The 12,894-nt window shown below is 45.7% G+C and overlaps 1 protein-coding gene across 2 annotated transcripts in view; it reads right to left on the bottom strand.

Annotated features, from left to right (window-relative positions):
- NRK (Nik related kinase) overlaps window positions 1–12,894 on the bottom strand; it is a 275,460-nt gene that overhangs the window by 84,020 nt on the left and 178,546 nt on the right. For both annotated transcript variants that reach the window (XM_083159430.1, XM_083159431.1), the window contains exons 20-22: window positions 10,143–10,234; window positions 8,623–8,738; window positions 3,747–3,840 (exon numbers count right to left, since the gene is read on the bottom strand). In XM_083159430.1, the coding sequence (XP_083015556.1) occupies window positions 3,747–3,840; window positions 8,623–8,738; window positions 10,143–10,234 (302 nt within the window). The remainder of the gene's footprint in view (window positions 1–3,746; window positions 3,841–8,622; window positions 8,739–10,142; window positions 10,235–12,894) is intronic.

The following is a 12,894-nucleotide window of genomic DNA, read 5'->3' as shown; positions in this document are numbered from 1 at the left end:
TCACACGGCAGCCGCCGCGATGCTACCGCATATGTACTAACATATGCGGCCAGCATCGGGCTGCGGTAACGGAGGCCCCCGCGATACCTGTGATGTGGGCTGCGGGGGTCTCCGTCACCTCCCAGCGGCTGCCAGCGTCCCCCTGCGTCTCCTCCTCCCCCCTGAAGCCGGATGTCCTCCCGGCTGTGACACCAGGGGGAGGTTAAAGGAGGACGGGAGGGGGGGGCGGCGCACGGACGGCGTACGGCGGGCGGCGAAAGAAGCCCATAGGCTTCTATAGGGTATCGCCACCCTCTGGGTGGCGATACCCTGACCAGCGAAAACGGGGCGAAACGGTGATGATACATAGGAAAATGCGGTAAATCGGGGGTTTTACCGCATTTTCCCTTTAGTACATCCCGCCCATAATCACTTTAGAAATTCTAAGCCATGCTCTCATTATTTCCTGCATTGATTATGGCAGCTGTTTTCAGAATAGCACCATTGTCCCCTCACGGGCTCACTTCGCTCGCCACGCTTCATGCTCGGTGACTCGCTTCCAGGGGTGGATTGGCCCACCGGGAAACCAGGCCATTTCCCAGTGGGCCGGCCCAAAACAGCGTGTGCAGCAACCGCAGCACTTTGCCCAAATCCAAAATTGCCGCGGGAAGGCTGCTGTGCAAGCGCGCGCAGCACCTCCCAGGCTCCCAGCTCCCGTTCCAGCAGCAGCAGGTGAGCTGCCCGTCACCCCCCTGGCTTGCATTATTGCATACCGCCACCACCCCCCGACTTGCATTAGTTAAACTTGGCTTTGGAACAATATATGGTACTTGTTTCCTAGCACGGTGCCCAATATTTTGATCGTAGTACATCTTATACAATTGCATCGCATCGCATGTAATATAGCGGCATGCGATGCCTGCGATGTGATGCGATTTTTAATTGTACAAGTACCCTGATGGGCGCTTTCAATGTTAAATGCACCCCCATTGGTAACGCCACCCCCACTATCAACGCCAACCCGAAGCGTGGTGAGCGCAGCGAGCCCGTGAGGGGCGGTGGTACGCATTCTCTGACCTTTTCATAACCCCACTATCCACGTCAGCGCTGAGTTGATTTTAGATAGTGTGGCGAGCGCAGCGAACCACCGAGCTCAAAGCGTGTATTCCGCGTCCCCTCGTGGGGTTAGCTGCGCTGGCCACGATTCGGGCTCATATTTCGCGTCCCCTCGCCATGCTTCAGGCTCGGTGGCTCGCTGCGCTCGCCACACTATCTAAAATCAACTCTGCGCCGGCGTGGATAGTGAGGGTATGAAAAGGTCGGAGGATGCCTATTTACACTTCAAAATCAAACTGGTTTTGCAGTGTAAATGATTGGCACTTTAAAAATTTTTTAGATTTCTTACCAAATCTCTTACTTTCTGAATCTCTCAAACTATTATATTTCCCCTGATATGTCTGTTCCTAATAAAAATTGATATGTTTACTTTTTTATTCTACAATATGTAACACATCAAAAAACTGCAAGTGTAGCATTGTACTGTATTCCACATTGGAACACATAGTCTATAATTGTGTTTTAGGCTGGCAATAAGCCTGAAATATTATTTAGGCCATGTGCAACATATTTTCTGACAAATTTATGAAGCAACTATTGTATTTTGGAAAAAAGGGAAAGAAAAACATAATTTACGTCATCTATAACTCAGATTTGGTCCTCAACAGACAACTGGGGGAGGATTAGGGAATTTAGTTTCCCATTCGACTCTATCTGAATCTTTACTGCTAATATAATGTAAGTATTCCATGAGGGAAACCGCTCTCATTTTTGCATGCACATAAAGGGGTGAGCAAATTTGCGCGAGGCTTTCCCTGCCGTAACAATATGCACAGCTGCCCATTACACAGGGTTCCAGCAGTTTCCTCCTAGACTTTGAGACACGTTTAATGTCATTGTAAGATAAAGCTAAAATGATATGAACAATTATAAAATGTAATGTCAGTGAGCCCCAAACAGTCAACTAACAAAATGAAGAACTAATTCTTCACAAGATACACTAGGTTGTACAATATTTAATGTCCATATGGTTGTAGGACATATCAGAAAATGGATAATGTTATTGATAGCAAGGATAATGTTGACAATAGCCTTTCAATCAAAGTATATAATTGCAGATGACAATATTTAGGGGGATTTACATATAGGGGGTATTCAATCTTAGTCGGCTATATATTCCGGGACCTATTTAAGTCGCCCCTGCAGATTCGACTTAGTGAAAAGTCAAATCTATATTGTCGGAATCAAGTTGACGAATTGAAAAAAAAAAAAAGTATTCTCTGATCCACGTCTTTTTACATTTTGAAATATTTCCAAAAGTCTGAAGATTGGAACGGACATTGAGTAGGTGAAATGTACATTCAACCTATTCTTGACGAAAACTGCTGATATTTCTAACAAGCTGAAATATTGTCCGGGATTGAACACCCCTTAACTGCAAGCAAAAAAAGCATGTTGTAGTATAGATTCACTGCAGCTAAATGCCCCTCACAAAATAGTCCTGCTTTTCGGCTAGGGTTACCACCCAGGATAACTCCGGACGGTCCAGTAATTAAGACCAGTGTCCAGAGAGGTGGCATTCCCAGACTATACAATGTCTGGGAATGGGTAGCTGCCTGGACATTGTATGGTCCGGAAACGTCACTCCTCCAGGCCTCCGGTCTTAATTAACGGACTGTCCGGAGTAATCCCAGGTGGGTGAGGGTAACCCTATTTTCGGCACTGCCCCAAAATGTCAAATATATGCGGCAGTGTCGCATGCACTATGAATGGATACATTTAGTACCAGAAAGAGGATGAGGTAGTGAAACAGCTGCCGAAGTGCTGGAATCGCCCCCAGCACGGTGCAAAATGGGAGGGTAGCCATAACTCCTTGGCCATTTAAGTATATGTTCTACTGTATCATGATACAGTACCTTACAGTACTTGATTAGCTACAAATGCAGATGTATTTACACGTTTATTTTGAGATACATATATCTTAGTATGTGCTGCTCAAAAGAAACACCTAAATGCATAATTTTTGCAGTGCACATTTTACAGGTGCGTTTTGGAAGCAATTGTGTCCAAACCTAAACTCGCTAAAGCTTATCCGCATGTAAATGTAAAAGCGATGTGTGTACCTGGCGATATTGCGGGGACTGGGACCTGGCGGGTGCTTTCGGGTGAGAGCGAGGGCTAGGCTGCAGCTGCTGCATGGCCCTAGTTAATGAGGTCCGCTGTCGTTGGTTCTGAATAAGGGAGGGAAGCACGCATCACTAACGATGTTTAGTGTACACATTAGAAGGGAAAGTAAGAGATATCTTTTACTTTCTCGTCTAATGTATATGGCGCTTAAGGGGCCCATTCATCAACAAGTTTTAGCTATTTAAAGCCTGTTGTATTTGCTAAAATGGTGATCCCTTTCTTTTTTCAAACATGTGACAGTTAGGAGCAATTTATCATAGCTAAAACTCATTGATAAATAGGCCCATAAACAAGTCTCATCACTTCAGTGTTAATTACTAAAAACATGCAATTTCTTTTGAACACACACATTTATAAAAGAGCCGCATTGATTTCAGTGTCACAATTCGTAACAGTTTCTCTTTAATGGACTATTAAGTTTTTTGTTTATTTAAAGAAAAGTGTCTTCAGTAACCTATTTGCAATAGGATGGGGCATTGTTTGCTTCGAGGTTACAGATAGTATTGCTGCTTCGATCTAAGTACCTTGTCTCTGTGGTTGTTGCTTTGGGGTTTCTCTGCTATTCCATCTGGAACTCTTGTCCTTGAGATATTCACCATCCCATTGCTCAGCGGTTGCCTGGAAACAGGAGCAATTTAACCAGCAGATGAGATGTATCATAACATAAATATTTTAAAGGCTTAAAAATATTCCTACTGTGATGTATAGAAAAATGAAACCTTTTTTATACAAAAGATAATTAATGCAATATCTCAGAAAATATTGCTTTCTGTGGATAACAGATGCACACAGTGTTGGTGCAATTATTAGAATTTCAAATGTGTTTGTGAAAAACACTTTTACACTGGTAAACGCATACACAGGTTTTTTTTATTTTAAAGAGTTATTGAAACTATAGAAAACTAGTAGCAACTTTACTTTGTAAGGAATTAAAGGATTGTTGTTACAGAATGTAAAAGACACAAATCTGTAAAACTTCACATACACAGTATTTACTACTTCCAAACCACTAGGGGGAATCAATTCTCCACTTCCATCCACCCTAGGAACCTGTAAACTGTACAAATCTCCAAATTGTAATGTGAGAGTGAAAATAAAAAAGGGTACTTATGTATTATCTGGGCTCCCATGTTAAATGCACCCCATTTTTTCATACCCCTACTATCCAACTACGCATGGAGTTGATTTTATATAGTGTGGCGAGCGCAGCGAGCCACCGTGCCCGGAGCGCGGCGAGCGCAGCGAGCCCCGCGAGGGGACGCGGTTTCATAAGAAAAACGGGAGCCCAGATATTACATAAGTACCTAAAAAAGCAGCATGAAAGTTAAATATAAGCAATTACTGTATGACGCAACACTGTAAAAACTTAGGTACCTGGTAAACCACACAAAAAGAGACAATTTATTTTATAAACAAAATGGTGCTGCATTGATTCATGTAGTAGTTTTCAGTAGTTATGTTCGTGCTGGAGTATTGTCAGTGCTTAACCTTATTCTGTATGAAAACATAGCTTGCAGGAGATGTGTGTAATATACATGTATACAATTGGAAACCTGCTTTAAAAGGTGTGTGTGTTTTTTTTTTTTTTACATAGTTACTGTACATTAATAAAACCTGCATGGGATATAACTATAGCTGCCTACCCTCCTGCATTCTGCAGGAGACTCCCTGAAATAACACCAATCTCCCTCCCAGGGGCGGATCCAGGATAAAATGACAGGGGGGGCACCATGATAAAAAAAGGGTTTGGGTGGGGGAGGGGCAGTGTTAATGGTGCCAGTGTACATGCTAAGAGAGCGGCAGGAGAGGGTGGGAATGGAATTAAAAATAGGCCCTGGCATTTAAAGTACGCAGTCCCACCATGGCGACAAAAGTGAAGGATGTAGTTGTGCGCGCGCCAAAGGTGCGCTCCAGAAAAGGGTGTGTGGCCACTCAACAGGGGGCGTGTCAACACCATATACAACTTCTACACATTATGCAACAAAATACTAGACCCCATTATACTTGCCCCTTACACATGATGCCAAATGGAATGAGCCAAAATTGACATAATACCACATGGATTGAGCCAAAATTCAAATAATGAAACATGGATTGTGTCAAAGTTCACATAATTCCACACGGATTGAGCCAAATGCATAACATGCTATACTGATTGAGCCAAAATTCACATAATGCCACACAGATTGAGCCAAAATTCACATAATGCCACACAGATTGGGAAAAAATTCACATAATGCCACACGGATTGAGCCAAAATTCCCATAATGCCACATGGATTGAGCCAAAATTCACATAATGCCACACGGATTGAGACAAAATTCACATAATGCCACATGGATTGAGCCGGAATTCACATAATGCCACACAGATTAAGCCAAAATTCACAATACACTTCATAAACAGGGACATTGTCCACCAAAGGTGCGCATTAAACATTTACACCATAATGTCCATTACACGTTAAGTTACACGCCATTATGTCCATTATGTGTTATGCCAAACACCATAATGCCTATTAAAAATTATGCTACATAAGTGCTGCTTCTCTACATGCTCATTGCCAAGGGTTCCATGCTCATTGCCAGAGGTTCCATTCTCATTGCCATGTGGGATTACATGCTCATTGCCAAGGGGGAATACATGCTCGTGGTAAATGGGGGACAGCCGCCGCCAGGCAGAAGTGATAGCCACTGACAGTGTCAGAGCCTGGCTGTATTCAGAGCACTGCAGGTCCCGGCTATTTGAAATAATACCCCTTTCACACCAGAAAATGCATTCCCAGGTTGGCCCCTTTTACACCAGCCTAGTCCCTGCATTTTCTGGTGTGAGGGAGAGAGAAAACCACCCCTCCCCCCTTTAACCAGTTATCTCATTTAACCGGCTATATCTTCGGAACCAACTGACCCATTTACATGAGACAAGTATTATATTGAAGAACTTTTGAGTGGGCTTTGAATGATTTTGGTCCAGTGAAACTGGAACGTTTGGTTCCAGAGTAATCTGCCCTCAAAAACATGAACAGTCATGAAATTACATTTCAAAAATAAAAAAAATCGGTTTACACGCAATATCTCTGGAACCGATTAACCGATTTGGACCAGCCTGGTATCATATTGAAGGCCCAGCGATTTGGAATTGAATGAAATCAACCACAAGCTTCTGTGATGCCAGGGCGGGAACTGGCAGCCGTCGGAACCAGGTGGGGGTCGGAATTGACGGGTCCCATATTATCCTATGGGGAAAAAACGTTACAGGTTTGCCAGGCGATATCTCCGGTTCCCGGGGGGCTAGAGACACGGGGCTGGGCTCGTTGGAAAGCCCTGGTCCTCAGCTATAAAATAAATGACAGGGGGGGCACGTGCCCGGGTGCCCCCCCCCTGAATCCGCCACTGCCTCCCTCATAAGTCTACCAATCTCCCTCATTTCACCTAGCCCACATTACATGGTTACATTTTTTGGGAAGAAAGGAATGACAGATAGATACATTTACATTGAATTATCAGCACCATTTCCCAGCACTTTACCAAGTATAGTAGCTCTTACTAACTGCTTTGGGGCTCATCTACATTAGGATATAAGTCATTTTAAAAGATTTCTCTCAGATGTAGCAGTACACACCCAAGCTTCTTGATGCCTCTTTGACAATCTCTTTTCACAATCTCTCCATATTTGGAACTAGATACGCCCTTTGGGTGGAGCATGACACGCCCCCTCAATGAGGGGTTGCGCAAAATTCTCCTACCAATCTACTCTCCCTAAAACTAGTTTTTAAAAGTAGGCAAGTATGGATATAACATGTTCATCAAAGAAGCTTATTACGCTGGTTTGTGCCTGATTTAGACCTGAGTGCTAATGTGAATATTCGCAGTGGGTTGTAAGGAGAAAACCACCGCATAGACGGGGGGAGAGATGCACTAAACAAAAAATGGGGCATATATTCATATGCAGTTAAGCCCCACCGCCAGGGCTTTGCTACCTTGGATTACTCCAGCTCTAGCTGGCTTAATCCCATAGAAGCCTATGGGCTTCCCTTCGCACCCCCCGCCACCCCATGAGCCCCCGCCCCCGCCGATCCACGCAGACCCCCTTCACCTGTGTCCGGGCAGCCTCCTGCTGTTCTGCCTGAACCAGTGACCACCTCCTCCCTGCACCTCTTTCAGGTGCAGGGAGGAGGAGGTGGAGCCCGGCAGTCACTACAGCTGTCTGAGAAGGAGCTGCCGGGCAGGAGAAGGGCGGAGAGCTGCCGGGGACCGCTCGCACATCGCTGGGCACATCACAAAGAGCAGCTCTTAATGCAAGAGCTGTCCTTTGCAATAATTATTGCTTATGTTAGTACATATGCGATAATTATCTTTGCGGTAGCCAGCGATGTGTGGCAGAGAGGGGCGGCGGATGTTACTGCAACCCGCACAGAAAGAGAAGACGTCTCTTGCTAAATTGCAAGAGAACTGTGAATGGATCAGTAACAGTTATTCACTCGCAAATCCAGGTGCAGTTCCGGAACCTTCAAAGTGTTTTTGGCATCTGTGCAAATGTGAGTAGGTCTGAGGCTTCCACTAATCTACGCTCGACACCGGCTTGAAAAATCTCTGGGCACGCCTGCACAGTTGTTCGATAATCGCTCGATTTGCTAATTCTTTTATTAGAGATCACCTCTGAATCAGGCCCATTGTGGGGAAATCATATATTTCTACATTTAGAGCACAATAAAATACTATGGGGCCGATTCAGACCTGTTCGTACAGATCCGAATTCGGCCCTATCCCCCAAAGTTTTTGCTCTGCTCATGAGCATTGTCACCAATGCGCACCTGCAGGCCCCTTCTGTGAGCGCATTTGGCTAAGTTTCTCTTCGCTGAGCCTCTCGCAGCGTGAGTGACAGGCAGGAGGCGATTGATGGGGTCTGCCCAGCATTTCATGGGCGTGCCCAAAAAAAACCAGTGGGCACACCCATAAAAATGCTGGTGGGACCCTAGCGAACACAGGCAAGTCCCTGCCTGCTCGGGGCAGACGGATGATGTCACATGTCTGCGCTAGCCCCCAATTCACAGAAGACCAGGCAGCTTCAAAGTCTTTGCTGCAAACAGAGGAGAAATCATTTGATGGTGAGGATCCTCTGTGTGGGCACGTGCGAGCAGATGGGTAACTATACCCATCTGCTGGCATCACAGCACAGAGATTCATGTACCGAATTTTAATTATGATAAAGAAGGCCCACTATAGATATGTAGGCGCTGGTATTAACATGTAGCCCCATAGAAGTAAGGAGACACATTTTATAGAACAGAATATTTGCAGTAGAATAAACAGGTGACAATGGAGCCTATCATACTGTATTTAAGGAGAATTGTCAGATCCTCTAAAGCTAAACACTTCAATTCAGTATAAAAATGCCGACCTCTTGTTCTGCACATCATCATCGCTGCTGCCAATCTCATCACTGGATGAAGAATAATATGATGCTTTTAAGTAAGAGCTGTTTCCGTCTTTTCCTTTTGCTATGAAATTGGGGCTCTGTTACAGAGAAAGAAAAAATGCCTGAAATCCTGTTACAAAATATATTAGACATAGGCCCTTATTCTGATTAAGTCGGACGGGTGCGTATGCGGTTGGACGGACAATATTTGGTGTTTGCGCATGTGCAGAGGCGTTTCTGGGCATGTTCAAAGGCCTTGCACGTCCGAACGTGGCGTAAGTTCCGTGCAGAAACCAATCAGTCAGAACCATCCGAGCAGGGGGTGGAGAGGGGCGTCAAGGGATGTTTGGGCTCATTATCATATGCGTACGCCCTGCGTTTCATGGGCATTCCCATGAAAACACTGGGTTCACGTATGGTTATCCGGCCTAGACGCGGCTGCCTGCCGATATCCCTGCTTTCATACGGAAAAATGTCAGAGTGGTCTGGAGCACTCGGTGCTGCCTGACCGCTCGGTCCATCTTTTGATGGTCGGCGACCATCGGAAAATGGGGGAGGTTCCCACAGATGGAGGAGGTGTTTGCATGAAACATCCACTCACGGTCCGTACACTCGGCGTCTTACCGCATTGGGACGGTGTGAGTGATCCGTACGGTAGGCGGGGGTAAGTACACTCGGTGCCCATCCTTAATACGCATCCATCCGATTCAACGAGAATAAGGGCCATAGTTGGAATACCACTAAAATTTTAAAATATCTACAATACAGTATATAAGGTTTTCTCTCATTACATTTAGATATTCAAAATTGTTTATCTTTTCAAATGAGCCTATTTCATTTACAGGTTTGTACAATCATTTGTTTTTTCAGTAGAAATAGATTTTTGGCAGGCAGATCCTCCGTAACAGGTGTGCGTGCCTACAGGCAGCGCAGAACAGCCTACGTCTGCACGGAACCGTGGTCATCATCAGCCTAATAGACACGTGAGCTTACTGACATGAATAAGTTGGACTAATGGCATGAATCACGGGCACTCAGTGTTAGCACATGGATAAACCTACTCTGGGATTAGTAAATTAACCTATTTTCTGAACTCTTGCTAAATGGCTTAATTGTTAGACAATGATGAGACACTGAGCAGAGCAAGAGAACATTCATTGCCTGTTAAAGCTCAGAACATCAATGCTCTGCCTGAAACATGCGTTTTATAGCACAAGATCCTGATTTGTATGCCAAATAATAATAATATTGATAATAATATTCTGTCCCTGCATGCGATTATTGGAACATCCATGCAATATAATCAATTATCACATTGCGAATGAAGCCAATATTAGACAGTGCATCCACATCTGAGGATGGGGATGGTGATATATAGGCCCCCATGATTCAATTACAAACATAACTACTACAAATTTTCATTAACACCTAGACACAAATAGAAGCTACAACAGTATTTTAAAGAAAAAAGTCATTCTTCATCTATAAACAATGGCACCTACTGATATCTTTCGTGAATCCAGATGTTGTTCACTTTCAGGTTTTCCTAATTTTTTGGGGTGATTCTGTACTACTTGGCTATCTTTAGATGACCCTAAAAGAATAAAATTAGATTAAAAACATTCATTTTTAAATGCTTTAACAAATCTTTCGTACTTCACACTGTCACGGCTAAAGGGCTGGATGGAGTCGTGTGGTGCACAGGAACTGGAGACGGACCAGGAGGAGTAGGATTGAAACGTGCCGGTTTAATAACGGATTTCATAAATGATAAACTTCACTCAAATACTTCTTTAAGTGACAGTTGGATAACTTAAATAGAGTCCAGCACAATACTAATAACGGGCAGGTAAATCTGGAAACGTATACTTGATGAGCCAGAGTACATAGAGGAAGATCCGGAAAGAGGTTGATTTGATGATAGAAGAAATGGATCCGGATGACTGAAAGATGATGGAATGAATGAGTTGAATGAAGAAGGACAGCGGAAAGCTGAGCAGGGTAATTCTGGGACACAAGCAGGAACAAGCACTAGGTAGGACTTGCAGCATTGGTGTCAGGAGAAAACTTCCTTGTAGAAAGATGCAGGGAGCAAGGCACCAGAGTCAGGAGAGAAAGAGCCAGGATCCAGGAAACAGCTAGGAGTTGTGAATGACTCCAAAGACTCATTGCACTGACACTGAACAGCCTAGGCAGATCCCCTATATCCCCAGGGGGCGGCTGCCATTGGCTGACAGCGCAGGAAGAGGAGGGAACCTCCACTCTGGGCCAATCTGTCTCCTGCCCTCAACCAAGATGGCGACGCCGGCCTCCCCTGCTGCCATCCCTACCTGGAGCTGCCCCTACTCGCACGCCGCAGCCTGGGACCTGCACACGCTAGCCGGCGGCGGGCGCGGACGGGTGAGTACTGTACCCGCCGCGCTCCGTCGCGGCTACGTGTGACAGTACCCCCCCTTTTCAGGGTGACCCCAGGGCGCCTATGGGCCTTGTGAGGATTTCTCTGAAGAAATTGCTTTATCAGCTTCGGAGCGTGAAGATCAATGGAATCCACCCAAGAGTTCTCTTCGGGACCAAACCCAACCCATTCCACCAGATACTGGGTACGAGATTTGCGGCAGCGAGAGTCTATAATGCGTCTTACCTCGAATTCAGCCCCACTCTCGGAGTTAATCTTGGGCGGTTTGGGAATCCTATTTTGATAAGAGTTCAACCTTAAAGGCTTGAGGAGGGACACATGGAAGGAATTTGAAATCCTTAGGGAAGGAGGAAGTTGAAGTCTATAAGCGACCGGATTAATGACTTGGATGATAGGGTATGGCCCAATGAACCGAGGAGCCAGCTTCATAGAGGGCAGACGGAGGCGTATATGGCGGGTAGACAGCCATACCCGGTCTCCGACTTTCAATCGGGGCGCTGCCCTTCTTTTTCTGTCTGCCATCCTCTTGTATCGGGCGGAAGATTTAAGAAGAGCGGTGTGGACCTCTGACCAGATTTTAGCAAAGCGTTGTAATGAAGTGGTTGCTGCAGGAACTTCGGAAGAGGTTAATTCTGAGAAATCCGGAGACCGTGGATGTTTGCCGAATACTGTAAAGAAGGGAGTGGTTCCGGAGGAAGAGTGATAGGAGTTGTTATGCATATATTCTGCCCACGGGAGAAGATCCACCCAGTCATCTTGGGAAGACGAGACAAACAGTCGGATAAAGGCCTCCAAGTCTTGATTCACCCGTTCTGTCTGGCCGTTGGTCTGGGGGTGAAAGGCAGTGGAAAACTTGAGTTTGACCTGTACCGCGGCACAGAGAGCTCTCCAGAACTTTGCAACGAACTGTACTCCGCGGTCGGATACAATCTCTTTGGGCAGTCCGTGGAGTTTAAAAATGGTTGAGATAAACAGCTGGGCCAGTACTGGAGCAGAGGGGAGACCTTTTAGTGGGAAAAAATGGACCATTTTAGAGAATCGGTCAACCACTACCCAGATTGCAGTATGACCTTTTGAGGGAGGTAGTTCACAAATGAAGTCCATTGACAGATGGGTCCATGGTTCTGTGGGAATGGTTAGAGGGCGGAGAGGACCAGCGGGAGTTGTTCTGGGCACCTTATGCTGAGCACATCTCACACAAGAGGCGACGAAGTTGGTTACGTCGTGGCGGATGGTTGGCCACCAATAAGAACGTGACAGGAACATCAAGGTCTTTTGTGCTCCTGCGTGCCCTGCGAAGCGGGAAGAATGTGCCCATGTCAATATTTTCTTGCGGAGTTCGGGGGGAACAAACGTTTTACCTGGAGGAGGAGATGGCTGTATGGTTACTTGGGCGAAGACCACCGGATCGAGGATTGGACGAGGAGGTGTCTCTAGGTCAGAAGTCGTCTCAAAGGAGCGGGATAGAGCGTCCGCCTTAGTATTCGTGGTTCCAGGTCGGAATTTAATTTGGAAATCAAAGCGTTCAAAAAACATCGCCCAACGGGCTTGGCGGGCAGTAAGGCACTGAGCCTGTTTAAGAAAGGACAGATTTTTGTGGTCTGAATACACGGTGATCTTATGCCGTGCCCCCTCCAGAAGGTATCGCCACTCCTCTAACGCAGCCTTGACTGCAAGCAACTCCTGTTCCCCGATGGGGTAATTCCTCTCTGCCGGAAGGAATTTTTTGGAGAGGAAGGCACAAGGGTGTAATTCTTGATCCTCACCTTTTTGTGACAAGATGGCCCCGATCCCTTCCGAGGATGCGTCCACCTCGAGAATGAAGGGCCTGTCGAGGT

The sequence above is a fragment of the Crinia signifera genome, chromosome 9 (assembly GCF_055691185.1).
Source record: "Crinia signifera chromosome 9, ASM5569118v1, whole genome shotgun sequence".
Classification (NCBI taxonomy): Eukaryota; Metazoa; Chordata; class Amphibia; order Anura; family Myobatrachidae; genus Crinia; species Crinia signifera.
The sequence above is the reverse complement of the archived record's forward strand: the minus strand, read 5'-3'. Positions and strand labels throughout refer to the sequence as shown.